Genomic DNA, 16,112 nt, shown 5'->3' with positions numbered 1-16,112 from the left:
CAGAGGAGGCTCCTGGCTGTGGATGGGCTCAGCTCTGGCCCTTGTGGCCACTTGGGGAGTGAATCAGCAGATGGAAGATCTGTTTCTCCTTTTCTCTGTATATATGCTTCTTCAGTATAAGTAAAAAATATATATATACACACCAATTAATAATTTGTAAGCCAAAGAAGAAATTGCACAAGAAATCAAGAAATTAAGAATTAGCATCAAGTAAATGAAGATAACAATAGCAAGCTTTGTGCCATATAATGAAGACAATGTCCTAAGGAAGTGTATAGCACTGAATGCACAGGAATACATCACAGAAGACGAAAAAGCTAAAATCAGTCATCCCAAATGCCACCTTAGAAAATTAGAAAAACAAGGACAGTTAAGTTCAAAGCAAGGAAGAGAGATCAATAAAACTGGAAATAAGAATCAAGAGAGAAAAGTGAACAAAAAGCTAGTGTAGTGAAAAAAACTGGTAAATAAAAACAGTAAAGTTTTATCAGAAATAAAAGACGGGGCACCATTACAGAGCCCAGAGATATTAAGGGATAATTAAGAAACGCCAAGAACAAGTTGTTCGCCCACACTTGATAACCTGATAAAATGAACAAGTTCCTCAAAAGACAACTTATGCAAAAACTCATACACAAAAAATAAACCATCTAAACAAGTCTGTCTCTATTAACAAAATTAAATACCTAATAAACACTCAAAACAGAATGCAGGCTCAGACAGGTTTACTGGCAGGTTCAACCAAACTTGTAAAAACCAAACTTGTAACAACCTAACTTGTTAACAGCTTCTTCAAATTGCAATCTCTTAGAAAACATGAACAAGCCGTTGCACCAAAAATCAACAACGTTAACGTCAACAGCAACAAAATGAGCCAAGAAAGTCCCTTAGGAACACACTCCGACGTGTAAAACACCTGCAAGGAACCCACTGAAAAGTGTAAGAAGAACGATGGGAGTGCTCCCGGATCAAGCAGGGATTTACGCCAGGCATGCAAGCTGACGCAGCTTTCAGCTAGCCACCGACGTCATCAAAGCATCAGCCACTCATGCTGTCTGTTCTCAGGACACAGGATTACAGGGCAACCTTCTCCAGCTGATCACAAATATCTACAAATACCCCACGGCTAACATCATACCTAATTATGAGAACGGTGAAACATTGTTAAAGATCAGGAAAGAGCATGAAGTAAGTAGATCTTGGAACGAAAACACATTATCATTTATATCTACACTCCTAAAACTAATACATACATTTCGCAAAATATGTACAAGATCTATTTGTAGTTAAGTTACAAAATTCTGATGAGACAAATCAAAGAACTACACAAATGGACAGTTCTGATAAGATATGAGATCTCAACTTAATCTAGATTCAAGCATTCCCAATCAAAATCCTGCCAAGTTACTTTATAGGTACTGACGATGTGACCCTGAAGTCTATAGGGACAAACGATGCTGACCAGGCGCTCAATCACGGGAGCCAGCTTCACTGGCCAGGGCTCGGGGCAACAAGAGTTCCCCGAGCAGGAGGCAGAAGAGGCGTTAGATATTCTGGGTTCTGTCACAACAGGAAACACACACCATGACACAGGTATCAAAACCCAGAGTGGGCGCTAATGTCAACCATACACTTCGTGGTCTTGATGTCTCAGTGTGGCTTTATCAATCACCCCTGACCCTGGTGCCAAGATGCTCACAGCAGGGACACTGTGGGAAGAAGCGGGGGTAGAGGAACGCTTGGCAGGTTCCATTCAATTTTTTTTTTAAAGATTTATTATTTTTATTGGAAAGGCTGATATACAGAGAGGAAGAGAAGACAGAGAGGAAGATCTTCCATCTGATGGTTCACTCCTCAAGCAGCCACAACAGCCAAAGCTGAGCCAATCCAAAGCCAGGAGCCTCTTCCGGGTCTCCCACGCAGGTGCAGGGTCCCAAACCTTTGGGCTGTCCTTGACTGCTTTCCCAGTCCACAAGCAGGGAGCTGGATGGGAAGCGGGGCCATAGGATTAGAACCAGTGCCCATATGGGGTCCCGGCAAGTTCAAGGCAAGGACTTTAACTGCTACGCTGTCGTGCCGGACCCAGGTTCCATTCAATTTTGTTGGGAACTAAAAATGCTTTGGGGGGAGGGAGAAATCAGTTTTTTTTTTCTTTCTAAATTACAGTCGAGTTAAAGTATCATTTTGAGCTTTTCTGCACTTCTTCCACAAAGAAAATATTTCTAAGTAGCAATTCTCAAAAACAGTGCTCAGTCCTGCTGTGTTGGATTATGTACTGAACGGAGGAAGACATACAAGTGAGAGCTAGGAGTGTCCAGTGCTACACGCCTGTGACATTACAATGTGTGCCACCCTTTCTTACAGTTCTAGTTCAAACAGGAATGTTCCAGAAAACTGTGCCGACCTTTGCCATCCCGGGGCGGGGCTCCCTTTGCTTTCAGGCTAGCGACCGGCGCCTTCGTATCCGTCTCCAAAGCGATGCTGATCTGGATCTCCGACTTGAATTTCGTGTATTTATTACTCAGCAACTGGTACCATTTTGGTGCCTGGAGAGTAACAACAAAACTCCTTAATTGAAAGATAAAACAAGGACTGGAAATGTAGGTAAGGTTCTGATAAATACGCTGTCATTTTTCAACCACTTTCTCTTTTAAAACATAAACTCCCACAATTTCAAAGAAATGAAACCTGCTTAGGAAGCCTCGAACTCAATGTTCCCCTGAAAAAAACTGCATCCAAGTTTGGACTTTGCTGCTGGCTTGCCCACGCTCCAACAGGCAAACCAGTGAGGAGAACACACGTGTCTATCTTAACCCGCACAGCCCCAACCTCACTTCACCCCGAAGCGGCAAATCTGCAGCTTTCTGTTTCTCTCCTCCATAATTTCTCACATCTCATGATGCATGTTCTTCCTGCCAACTTCTGCTTTATTCTGTTTATACTGAATTAACAAAAGACAATCTCAGTGTTAAGTGCAAACCACCAGTGCAGGTCCCCAGGTGCAGCCCTGGGTGCTGAGCCAGCACGTGGCTGCCACTGGAACAAAGGCCTGTTCCTGGAGGAACACAGTCTGTGACCACAGCTGTCCTGGCGAAGCCGAGAGGCTCCCACTAACCCGGCTCGGTCCCTGCACCAGGCAGCTCAGACAATGCCACCGAGAGGCTCCCACTAACCCGGCTCGGTCCCTGCACCAGGCAGCTCAGACAATGCCACCGAGAGGCTCCCACTAACCCGGCTCGGTCCCTGCACCAGGCAGCTCAGACAATGCCACTGAGCTTCCTGGAAGGAGCCCTCCTCCCCGACCAGTGTCACATGAAAACCAAAAACCGCAGCTTCATGTCTAAGGCATGTCCGATAAGGAAAATACCAGGTAGGGCTTAATGAATACAGTTTATTGTTCTACTTTTTGGTGATTAGTATTATAGAATTTTAAAATATAAGCCAAGAAAAAAAGCATTTTAGTAGTCACCAGATTTTTTTCTGTTGTATAATTTGCAAAAACAAGTCTGGATTTTTTGGAGATACTCTCTCTCAAGTCACTTTATTCTGACTTTGAACTCTTCCACCAGGCCAGGTCCAGCTCTGCTGGTGCTCAGGAGAGCGCAAGCGCGAGGGCACCTGGACTCCATGAGATGATTGCCTTGAACTCCGCAGAGACCCAGGCTTCTGCCCTGTGCCAGACAGGAGTGCCCGGCCTCGCAGAGGCAGCCTCTTTCCTGATGCCCTCCCTCGGGACACAGCATCCTGGGCACATGCTGACCCAGGCTCCTGCCCTGTGCCAGGCAGGAGTGCCCAGCTCGCAGAGGCAGCCTCTTTCCTGACGCCCTCCCTCGGGGCCCGGCATCCTGGGCACACGTTGACCGCCGCCTCGCCTCCCAGACACGCCTGCTGCAGGAAGCAACTGCTTTAAGGGAAACATCACGGGCCTAATCAGGCCCTTTGGGTCAGTGTAGGGAAGGCAAGCCATTTTCAGACTTTTGGGTTCGGGGACAAGTTTCTTGGAGAAAGAATTTGTGATCAAAGCAATGATGACAAGTGTGAGAACTGTGAGCTAAGACATTGAGTGCAGGTGAGTCTGTGAACCATCCTCGATGTGGTAACTACTGAAAATAAAGAATGGGTAACATGACCATTCACAAGCCATCAACGCTCCATACCTGCTTAGTTTCCTGAGCAGTCCTTAAGTCCAAAACAATGTAACCTATGGTTTCTTTGGCAGAAGATAAAGGATCCAGGGCGAAACACTGAAGTTTGATAGGTGTACGCTGTAACCTGCAACATTGCAATTACAGTAAACAAAGTGCGTCTGCTTATATTGACTTGACTTCATATCAGCCTTGGAAAAAAAAAAATGCCTGATTATCAAAATAATGAAATTTTTACAGACAGGAAACACAGAATCTCTAGCCTAAGAAATATTGCTAATATCTACTTATCCAACTGCCAAGTTACATTCAAAACGTCCAAATCTTAGTTTGCCCAATCTAAAGTTCCCATCTGGCACAATGTCTTTTACAGAGCTGTGCATTTTCACGTCAGTCAGGAGGTGACTGAACCTCCATTCTCTGCTTCACCGCCCAGGGAGTGAGGCGAGGCGAGGCGAGGCGAGGCGAGGCTGACCCCAGAACCTGGACCTGCACCTGGGCTCCCAGGCACTTGGGCCCCCTCTGCCGACTGCCCAGGTGCCTAATCACGGTGTTAGACCAGAGGCAGAGCCTGTAACAGGATGCCGCCGCCAGACTCACCTAGCCAGGTGCCACAGAGCGGGCGCCTCACTCTGTTCTTTCAGCTTTTGTAATACACATGAGCTTTTAACCATTTTTTGTTTAAAATATGAGTTAATAATTCATTGCGACCCACGTAATGCTAAGTGCATTCACTAGCACAGCATCAGTATGTTTTGTACTCAGAGTCCTCAACTGGGCACAGAGCTGAGCCTGCTTTCAGTGCGAGCACTTCAGACTTGCTCACAGGCTCCACGGATCCGATCACCCTCTGGCCTACAGCACTCACAGTGGCACCACCTGTCCTGACACAGCACAGACCCAGGCCCCATCATGTCATCACAGCACCGAGCTAAGCCCATACATCGGATACTGCTGTAAGGAAAAGCAACATTTTGATCTTCTCAACGAATACATGACCCCCTCAAAAAAAAACAAAAAAACCCAACCAACTGATAAAGCAACAACTTCCTCCTTTGATTTATCAGTGCTATGATTGCTTCCTAAAAGGAAATATATTTGCAAGCCTTTAATAAAAACTATTGCTATTCTTGCCGGCTTCTGGTCACTGAGTCATAAAAAGATTACATGCTGCAGCTTCAAGTGTATTTTACATACTAATAAAGTATCTGCTAAAATCAAATACTAAATCAATTAGGAAAGAATCCTTCACACAGGGGTCTTTAAAAAGCCCATGGAAAATGGGACTAAACAGCAAGCCTATTCGGAGGCAAAAAAAAAGTCTAAAATCCATGCACGGTGTTTTAGGTTTTGTTGTGATTTTTTGATATTGTTTTTTAATGCTCCTGCTTCATGAAATCCTTATATTATTACTTTAATTTTCACTGGAAACCTCTTTACATGACTTCCAAGTCAGGCAGCTACATCATGAATGACTTGCCAGTCACAGCAATGAATCCCAGCCCACACTTAACACCAGGTGGGAAGATCGAGGCACTGCTAGGGTATGTTCCAACTCACACATTCGCAGGACAGAAACACCAATGGCATCACGCAGCAGCTCCAACTGTGAGCTCCGAGCTGGACAGACTGCTCTGCCACACACAGCTCACCGACAGAGGTAAGGCACTTGACCTCAGGCCTCCGTGTCCTCAGCCGTAACACGGGACAAACAGTAGTACTGATGTTGAATAAGAGTAAATAATAAATACTAGTTATGATATTCAAAATGAAATTTCAAGGTACAGTACTAGGGAAAAATTCCCTGGCATATTAAAAAACAAGTATAATTGTTAGTATGAACTAGCAAGACAGAAGCTATTTTTTCTAACAGCCTGAGGAGACCAATGAAGATGTTCATTTAAGCGACAGTCACCTGTGCTGGTGGAGCACCTTCCTGTCAATCTCCCAGGCCAACTCTGTAGCAAACTCTGGCTGGTTGGTGTGGTCCACAGGATCAGTGGCCAGCTGCTCTCCATCGAACTTGGCTTCCACCACAAGCATATGCTTTGGACGTTTGGGAAAATGGCGACCTGGAGAGACAAGACTGTGCAGATGAACCGAAGTGCCCGAGAACAACCCCAAGATCACTAAGCATGCACTTCTCAGAGACCCAAGGTGGTGACTTGGCACACATTCCTGAAAACACCTCCCTTACGCACTCCCAGATTTAAAAAGTACCAGAAATGTGAGACTGAAAGCTACTGACTAGTCCTTCTCAAACTTTAAGGTGCCCTAAGCCCCTTGGGATCCCGCTCACAGGGCGAATGCTCCGGTTGGCCTCAGGTGGTCCCTCGGCTTCTACCCAGATCTCCGGCGGGTTCACTGGCACTGTCCCGGGCTCACAGTCTTGAGCATGACTGATCTCACTACGATTTACAATGTCAGAGTGACACGTGGGAGGGCCCTAACTTTCGACAGTACTACGGGCTGTACTTCTTACAGAACAGCTGCCTCAAGATCTCAGAAAGCACAGCAGAAGACAAAACGGCCTGCGTCCGAATTTTCCTGATAACTCACTCAGGATTATTTTCCAAATGAGCTAAAGAAAAAGCAGCACACATTAGCCAACTCACTATATTCAACAACAATGTCATGTTATGAACAAATAGCCAAATATTCTATGCGCATGTCACTTCTCATTCCTACTAGCTAGCCCCATGACCTCAGTGTTTCAGTGCAGGCATATTCAGCATCAGCTTCAGCTCAGACGATGGGTCAGTGGGATGGCTCAACCGGCTCATTCTCCCTTACAGATACCAATTTGGGTTCCAGCCACTCCACTTCCCATCCAGCTCCCTGCTTACGCCTGGGACACCAGGGTAGGATGGTAACCTTGTACTTGTACGACCCCCAAGAAGATCCTGGCTCCCAGCTTAGGATCACTTCAGCTTTAGCCATTGCTAGGTGAACCAGCGGATGGAGGACCTTTGTCTCTCCTCTCTCCATAGATCTGCCTTTCCGATATAAATAAATAAATCGTTAAAAAAAAAAAAAGATTTTTACCTTCAAGGAACTGCAGGTCTAATGGGAAAACACAAACAAAAAAAAAACCCTGAAAACAGCTAACCACCACCAAGCAGGGCACTAAGAATCTTGCGTTGAGTCTTCCAAGAGGAGTTTAGAACCCACCAGACCAGCACACCTCAAGAGCGCCACGCCTGGCTCCCACCTGAGCTCTGCCCCCACAGCCCTAGCACCCACAGCCATGCTCTCCCCATGAGCCCTCCCAGAAGCCCTCAAACCTCATTTCTGCTGCTCTAAGATCAGTAACGAACATCCCCAACAAACCTGACATTTGGCAAAGAATTTGTAGTTTCTGCCAGACTCCCGTGTCAGATAACCAACCACCAACAAGCTTCAAAACTGAGGTTGTGTGGCCAGACCCGCTGAGCCTGCATCACCCCGACGCCATTCAATACACCACGAACACAAACCCTGTGTCTTCGCCCTTGGGACCTGGGACACAGCCCCGGTCTTGCACAAGGTACAAACTCAGTCAGGGTCTTTCAACTCCTGGGCATTTCTAGAAGCACTGTAAAGAAACGGCAAACACTGGCTACAGCTGAACAGTGGGGAATATCTAAGGTAGAAGAGACTAGAAAGGCAGACAAGATGTCTCCCACAGAGAGCCACATATGCCCACGTTCAAGACGCACAGACACTATCCTGTAAGACTTTTCATTTCTGAAAAATTGTCTTGAGACAGTACGAGGGGCAGGAGATGTTTCCGGAAAGGCAGGAACCATCGAGCAATCAGGAACTAAAGTGGTCACCATGGCTCACGAAGGCCCCTCACCGAGGCATTGACAACGCAAACTCCTCCCTTTGAAAGTCTGTGTGCAACTCCTGCCACAGCAACAACATCTGGGGACGCAGAAGGCAGGCCAGACGACAAGCAATCCCCAGCTCCTGGCCAGCGTCACGCACGTTGCCATGAATGGAAGCACAAACACAGCAGAGTCCTCTGGCGCGCACCACACTGGTTTAGGTGTTTGTAGCAGCAACTCAACCGACACCAACACCGTGCCTCCAGGGCTGCCTGCACGATGCTATGAAAGTGAGCTCAAGCAAGCAACCGCTGAGCAACGTGCTGCCAGCTGGCCTCATTCATTCCCAGTGGCCCAGGTGACCTCGGACCTCGATGTTCCTGCTCACCTTGCTGACCCCTTCAGGTCCTACTGAGCAAGTCTGGCTTGTCCACTCACCTGGCTTGACTTTCTTCCACCACTCCCTACCGAAAGCTCACTTGCTGCCCAAGCCTCTGCAGCTAGCCCCACCTCACCAAACCTGCTACAAGCTGCATCACGTATCTGTATTTTAGTTTTCATTCTATTTGAACAGCAGAGCCAGGGACAGAGAAACAGAGAGCTCCTCCAGCCGCTGGTAGAGTCTGCAGTGACCCCAGCAGCTGACGCTGGGCCAGGCTGAAGCCAGGAGCCTGGAATAATCTATGGATTTTTTCTTCCGTGTGGATAGCAGGGATCCAAATATTCGAGTTGACATCCCTCTACTGCGTCCAATCGCATCAACCCACAGGAGATTTCACAAAGGTACGAGTCTAGAAAGCAAGCAGCCCAAACACCACCTTATGCACAGCGCCGGCCGGCCCGTCCTTCTCACAGCAAACCACATATCGCTGCACACGAACTCGACTCCCCTGCGCTCACCGCCTCAAATCCCTTCCATCCTGATGCACAGAAGCATGGGGGAACCACCTGGTCAGGCCCTGACAACCACAGGCGTGCCTTGAAATTCAGTGAAGTCCACAGCCGCTCATTCCCGCGTCGCTCTTGCTGTGTGGTCTGCCAATGCTCTTAGCAATATCCAAATGGCCCTTGGCAGAAGAAAGGCTCCCCACACACGCTTCAAGCCGGCAGTACTTCAGCAGTCCATGGTGGTCCAACTGAGGGCAGCTGCTGGTCTCCAGGTGGAACACTCCAACATTAAGATGGTCACTTCCTTCCCTCTCGGCCTGCCTCTAACGCCTCCAGAACACACCCGCCCAGGAGCTGGGCTAAAGGCGCATCCCCTGTGGCCTGGCCACGGGACCTGGCCACTACCTTCTCACGACTGCGCCCCCTCCTTAGCTCAGAGCAAGATTCTCAGCGCTTGCTATTCTGTAGCTCAAGACGGACCCTGATTTGTGGGAAGCAAACCCACGCCTTGCAAACCCGATTCTGAACGCGTCCTCACTAACTGCTGAAGTCTGGGAGCCAGGCAGTGAAAAGTGAGGTACACACCAGCCTCACCTCATATCTTAATCAAACAGGGCATTCAACAGAATGGATACACGTGCTCATTTTTAACTTGCAAAGTACTCTACTGAGTTAAAAACCAGGTCGGCCTGCTTTCCCGTCTTTGAGAGGCTGATCTGCACCGTATGCCGAGTACATCTGGCCATACCTGAAACCGGGCAATCGCATGTTTAACCCGTTCGTTCTACCTTGTGGAGATCACTGCTACTCCAAGCAGGAGTCGGGATGGAGCCACCTTGGTCACCCGACATTCGGCCCGCGCTGCACAACAGCAAGTGAATGCCTCGACATTCGGCCCGCGCTGCACAACAGCAAGTGAATGCCTCGCTGCTCCCACAGCTCCAGGGTGCTTTGCTCTGTCCCGGGCCTGCAATGCCCATTTGCAATACCTGAACAACTCCTCAGCACCTACGGCCGCTAAAGAAACGCCCCCAGCTGGAAGCCGCTTATCTAAGTCACTGATGAGTCCGTTACTCATGCTACACCCCATCAGCTGTCAGAACCGGGGGGACTCCAGAAAACGCACTCCGCTCAGCAAACCAAACTTCCAGGGACCCACCCCTGGCAGGGGTCTCACAGGAGCCGGGTTAACCCGGGGAGCGCCGGCCAGAACGTGCTCCCGGGCACACCCGTTGGCTTGCACCTGAAAGCCGACGACCCGCCGCAGCTTCTGAGCGAAATCGCCCCTTCCACACACTCTGGGGGCTACAGCTAGTCACCCCCAAAACCATCCCCCCTAACAGCTCTCGCTCTGCCTCGAGAACGCCTGCTATCAATGGCCACGGCTCCGAGACCGCGAACCCACAGATGGCAGCCCCTTAGGCAGATGTCTCTTACCTTCTAAGATGGACACGACGATGAGCAGCTGGTCGGACTTGGAGACCATGATCACGCTCGGCGGCCCGGACGCGGGGTCTGCAGGCGGGAGCAGACGTTCTGCGTGAGAGGCGGGTGGTCCGGCGGCCCCGGCACGGTGCCCACCGCCCGCCTGCCCGCGGCCCCCGACGCCCGGACCCCGCTACGAGGCCGGACCCCGCCGCTGCCTGAGCGCGCCCAGATCGAACCCTGTACGGCCTCAAAAAAGGCAAAAGCCGCGCCGCAGGCTCGGCCCGCTGCCGGCCCGCCACCCGAGGGCCTTTTGCCGCCTGCTCTGCTGCTTTTCAAACGCCCGGGCAGCCGCGGCGGCCTCAGCGGCGCTCCGCTTCCGCCTAGCAACCAGGCCCTCAGGCCCAGTGCTCCGCTGGGGCTGGAGGACCAGGGGCCATAGAGACCGGCGCTGGCGCGGCTAGGACGCCCTTCCGCCCGCGAGGCCTCCCGCCCCTGACGGTTCAGTAACGCACAGCGCCCCCTGCTAGCCGAAGCGGGAAAGGCGGACGAGTCGCTGGGCCCGGACCGCGCAGGCGCACCGCTGCCGTCAACGCTTCCGGCCGCTTGAGGCCGCTGAGCGTGGCGTAGTCTCAGGTGGACGCCGAGCTGCTTTCACCGGCGGCGCTGACGTCAGCGCCCCGAGAATTTCCTGGACCTCCGAAATCCGCCTCAAAACAAACACACCGCACCGGGGTGGAGCCCTGCCCGCTCGCTCCCGCGGCCTCCTCGGCTGCGCAAACCAGCTGGCCCCGGCCCCCTCTTGGGGTTTTCTTCATCGCTTCGGCTTTTTGTGTGCCGACGCGCGGATGTGGAGGCTGGGCAGGCTTCCTCCGCAGCCTCTTGGGGCTCTCCTGACACGGGGGCGCGTGGGCAGGCAGCGCGCTCCTCCGTGAGAACACGGCGACACTCGGCGACCGCAACCAATACGAAATTGTACCACATAATTCAGAATTCAAAATAAAAATATATTTTAACAAAAGTACACCTGACAATGTTAACCACAACCCCGTTACTACACCCGAAATTTAATTCCTTAATATCATTACTTACACAGCGAGCGCTCAGATTTCTTGGCGTGTTTAATTCTTTTTCCCCCAATAATTTTAATGAAATCAGGAGCTAAACAAATCCACAATGCGATGGGTTTGGTTGGCATATCTTGTTTCTTTTAAAGTGTGGGAATTCATGCCTGCAGGGTTTTTTTTTCCCTCCACACTTTATTATTAAGGAGACTGGTCATGTATGCCTTAGAGTTTATGAAAGCCTCCCTCTTGGTGTGATAGCCATGTTATGATACAGCATTGCGTCTGTGGACAGAGCTAACACAACAATAACGTCTTAAAAGTTTAGGGGACGCATCCGTGACAACAAGCAAAGGACACTCAGTGTTACAAAACAGCACTTAGTATTACACTTTTCATAAAGGTAGACCCTTGTTATGAAGACCAAAAGGGCTCCAACATCAAGTTGCCTAGGAGATCTGGGTTTGGCACTTCCCTCTGCCCTTCACCTACTGGGCGACCTGGGTTCCAGCTGTAAAAGGGTAATGCTTGAGATTTCTTAGATGGGGAAGTTGGGGGGGAGGAAGCTGGGGAGGGAAGGGGTTTGTAACGGCTCAATTGGCTCATCCTATGGGCGCCCATTCACACTCTGGCTGTTTCACTTCCCATCCAGCTCCCTGCCTGTGGCCTGAGAAAGCAGTGCAGAACTGCCCAAAGCTTTGGGACCCTGCACCTGCGTGGGAGATTGGGAAGAGTCTCCTGGCTCCTGGCTTTGGATCGGCTCAGCTTTGGCCATTGTAGGCACCTGGGGAGTGAGCCAGTGGATAGAAAATCTTTCTATCTCTCCTTCTCTATGTAAATCCACCTTTCCAATGATGAATAAATGAATATTAAAAAGAGAAGATTTCTTAGCTGAGACTTAAATAGAGTAAATGCCACTTGATTGTTGTATGTTTTTGTTTGTTTGAGGGGCAAAGAGAGAGAGAGCTTCCATGTACTCACTCCCCACATGCTAGGGGCAGTCAGACTTGGGGGCCAGGAAGTGGAGTGAGGGTGGTAGAGGTGACAGACAAAAACCCAATTAGGGGAGCCATCGCCACTTCCTCCCCCATTAGCAGGAAGCTGTGGTCAGGATACTGAACCTGGATCCTCTGATGTGGTACGTGGCATCTTAGTCACCAGGCCTGGCTCAGTTACATTTGCACAGGAACAGTCCTGAGTATAAAAGACTCGGGCTCTGCCCGTCAGTACGCCTTGCTGTTCGGTTAGGGTGTCTAGCATGCTAAAAGGCTAGAGTAGAAATGACCTCGGCATGCCAGAGAAAAACCTCAAGCCATTGAAAAATTGGACGAACCACTCCACTTCACCGAGGAACTGCCTTCCATAGTAAACATTTCACCCTTTATCTCTATTTCCAAACAACAATAATACTTCTAAATTCACTTGATCACAGATATTGAACTTCATTGGCATGAGGCATTTTTTACAGACTGAACAAAATAAATATGAAATTTCCCATCTAGAAATGGAATTATAATTCCATTACCATCTATATCTGCTATTCTGTAATCTAATTTCCTCTCATATTCCATGTTAAACAGGAGTAGCTTCAGTTTCTGGCATAAATCATCACATTTGAGCTTAAATTCATGAAGCAAAATGCTGTTAGAAGTTTATGAAGCACCAATTACTGTTGGAAAATACATGGTAAACAGCAGCTAATAACCTATGTAATTTTTATCCATTAGAGACTGTGAGATCCACTGCACGGTAAGCCTGCCAGCATGCTGATGCAGACTGATAGGTTCTGAATTAATTTTAAGCCTTTATTTTTAAGGAACTTATTCTCGTTTTTCAAAACCACTTGGTAGCATTTTTTTCTCTCTTAAGCAATTTTAGTGCCCCACCACAGGGCAAATTGGGAGTTGTAGTTTCCTCTTTTAGCACCCCCTCCATACATCACACACAAACCTAGTAGAATCTGAGGCAAGCTCCCAGCACTAATAGAATCAGCAAATGTATTGAACAGCTGCTATCTGTACAAGCATGGAGCCAAATCCTGCCCTTGTGGAGGTGATAACACCCCCAGGAGCGGAGGTGAAAGCCTTGATGAAGACCCACTACTTAGTGCCCGGATGACCCTTTCAATCCAGGAGCTGACCCAACTACACTTACTAATAACGTGAGTGTCATTGATCTCATAAACAAAACAAGAAAGGCGGGGCCCACTGGTATGCATGGTAAGAAAGACAAATAGCGGGCCCAGCTCAGCAGCCTAACAGCTAAAGTCCTCACTTCGAACATGCCAGGATCCCATATGGGCACCAGTTCATGTCCCAATGTCCCTGATTCCCACCCAGCTCCTTATTTATGGCCTGGGAAAGCAGTTGAGGAAGGCCCAAAGCCTTGGGACCTTATACCCATGTGGGAGACCCAGAAGAAACTCCTGGCTCCTGGCTTTGGATTGACTCAACTCCGGCCATTGCAGCCACTTGGGGAGTTAATCAATGGATAGAAGGTCTTCCTCCCTGTCTCTCCATCTCTCTGTAAGTCTGACTTTCTAATAAATAAATAAATAAATCTTTTAAAAAGAGAGAAAGACGAGTAGCAAAGACAAGAAAAGATCATACCACATTACAAATTCCTGAATTTCTCAGTACATCATGCGGCAAGATACTTCTTTCCGAGCCTCAGTCTTCCCATGTGCAAAACGGGGTCAGCATGGGTTTTCTGTGAGGAGAATTTGGCATGGCTCCTGTGACGGGCCTACGTAAGTGGTGGTAGCAACGTTTATTGTGAATGCAGAAAGATGATTTGTCGTAAATGTCTGTGATATTTTTTCCCTTTCTGGTTCTGCAGCTCCAAAGTCATCAGATCCCCTATCCTTGACCTATACTTACATTCTAGAGGAGACAGCTCCCATGCCCCCCACATCCTTCCCTCTGCCTTCTGTGAGGGAGCGCAGCGGGGCCTGCCCACGGCCACCATGTCTGCGCGTCAGGCTGGCGGACGGAGGAGCGCACCTGCTGAGCAGTGTGTGCTGGGAGTGAGGGCCCACGCCGTCCAGCTCCTTAGTGCTGCCCAGTCGCTGCCGGATCATCCGAAGAACTCAGGGCTATAGGTTTTGATTCAAACTTTCCAAATTGTAAGTTCTACTGAGGCACTTCCCAGGAAGAACCCCAAACACATCCACCAGTGACGGCATAGTTAACCCCCAGCCTCAATTCACTAATGTGGTTACAACAGGTGTTTCCTTCGAAAGGCCGGGGGTGGGGGGAGACTAATAAGGAGAAAAAAATGACCTGAAAGTGGGAAATGAAAGGGGTGACTGACAGCACGCAGAGGATCCACCCATATCAGGCAGAACTTGACGCGGGAATGGAACCCGGGACACGCCCCATGGAATTCCTAGGGAAGACCCAGCCTCCAATTTATCCTCATGGCACAGACACTTCTGTCCTGCTTGGACACGGAGTCAGTAAACACACTAGACTTCCAGAGGTCAGGTTGACCTGGGCGTCAGAGAGCTCATCTGTGACCAGCAAGGTCTCTTCAGTGCAGTCTCCGAGCAAGTGCTACAGGCCACCTGCTCTATCTGGCATGTGAGGTGGCCCTAGGGACCATGAGACCAAAGTGCAGTGGACAGGAGTTGGCAGTTTGGAGTTTTGCCCAAGCATTCAGGTTCCTGGCATCCCTGTGGGAAACCTGAATGGAATTCCAGGCTGGGTGGGATTCCTATCCCTACACCTTTCAAATCAGTCAACAAACATTTTAAAATCAACAACAAAAATGGAGCCAACGTTTTTTTGCGCGCCTTCCTTTCTGATGCGACTTCCTGCATGACTTCAGGCTGGGATGAGGTGGGAGCCCAGCAATTGTGCTGTGCGTCAGTGTGGGTCTCTGGAGACAAGGTGCACAGTGAGGATGGGGGACAGACAGAGTGGGAACTCAGCCGCGGGCTGTGAGCCAACAGAAAATGCTGCCTGGGACTGCTGTGAAAAAATGGTGCCATGGGCAGGGCAACCCTATTCTGCAGGCGGCTGAGAGGGGCTCACTTTCAGATCCTGGAATAAAAGACCCGCTGCTGTGGCACTATGACATCGAGACAGTTGTTGGGGATCTCTGATGCACGTATTGTGTCATGTCCGATGTGAGCCCTTATTTCTTTCCCTCTGAAAAGCTTCCTTCTGACACATTGAAGCCAACAGCGGAGGAGAAGCTGGTGCCAGCCCACTTGGTGGCTGTCTGCTGCTGAAATTCTTTTGGGCAAGTGCTGTGGTGGTAGAAATCTGATTGAACTCAACAGAAACACTCATCCAACCTACAAGTTACCTCTGGCTCCAGGGTTCCACTTCACACTGTTACAGATATATCCTAGGGGTATAAAGCTACCCATTACTTCCTTGTGTTTTCATGAATAAATGTATGTACTACAATAACAAGCAGTAAGAGTACCCTTGTTATTCAGAGGAAAGAAACCGTTACCCAGTGGTCAGGCAGCAACCCCAGCCTGTGTCCTGCACCTGAGCCATCGTCCCTTGATGCCTGCCTCCATCACAGAACCATCCTTGCTCCCGGATGCCTTGCATCTCTGCTGCTGACATCATCTCTGTGTTGGAGTGGACATGTTTCTTTCCAAGCTGGTTTCAGCCAGTGTACCGCCAAGAGGATGCCAAGTGAGAGCTCTGTTACGGCCTTGGTTCTGACACCCAGGACGCAAAAGATGGCCAAGTGGTATCATGTCCCCTCATCCTCTAGAGCACCCGAGGAAACTGGGAAGGCCTCAAGAGTTCTCACAGGCC

The 16,112-nt window shown here is 49.4% G+C and overlaps 1 protein-coding gene across 1 annotated transcript in view; it reads right to left on the bottom strand.

The window, feature by feature from the left end:
- CEP120 (centrosomal protein 120) overlaps positions 1 to 10,480 on the bottom strand; it is a 57,916-nt gene extending 47,436 nt beyond the window's left edge. Inside the window, exons 1-4 of the mRNA XM_058677495.1 lie at positions 10,280 to 10,480; positions 6,061 to 6,217; positions 4,158 to 4,272; positions 2,405 to 2,546 (exon numbers count right to left, since the gene is read on the bottom strand). Coding sequence (XP_058533478.1) covers positions 2,405 to 2,546; positions 4,158 to 4,272; positions 6,061 to 6,217; positions 10,280 to 10,328 — 463 coding nt within the window. The 5' untranslated portion in view covers positions 10,329 to 10,480. The remainder of the gene's footprint in view (positions 1 to 2,404; positions 2,547 to 4,157; positions 4,273 to 6,060; positions 6,218 to 10,279) is intronic.
- Between the last annotated feature and the right edge of the window lie 5,632 nt (positions 10,481 to 16,112).

Source organism: Ochotona princeps, chromosome 19 (genome assembly GCF_030435755.1).
Source record: "Ochotona princeps isolate mOchPri1 chromosome 19, mOchPri1.hap1, whole genome shotgun sequence".
Classification (NCBI taxonomy): domain Eukaryota; kingdom Metazoa; phylum Chordata; class Mammalia; order Lagomorpha; family Ochotonidae; genus Ochotona; species Ochotona princeps.
Note: the sequence above shows the minus strand (reverse complement) of the source record. Positions and strands in the feature narration are given on the sequence as shown.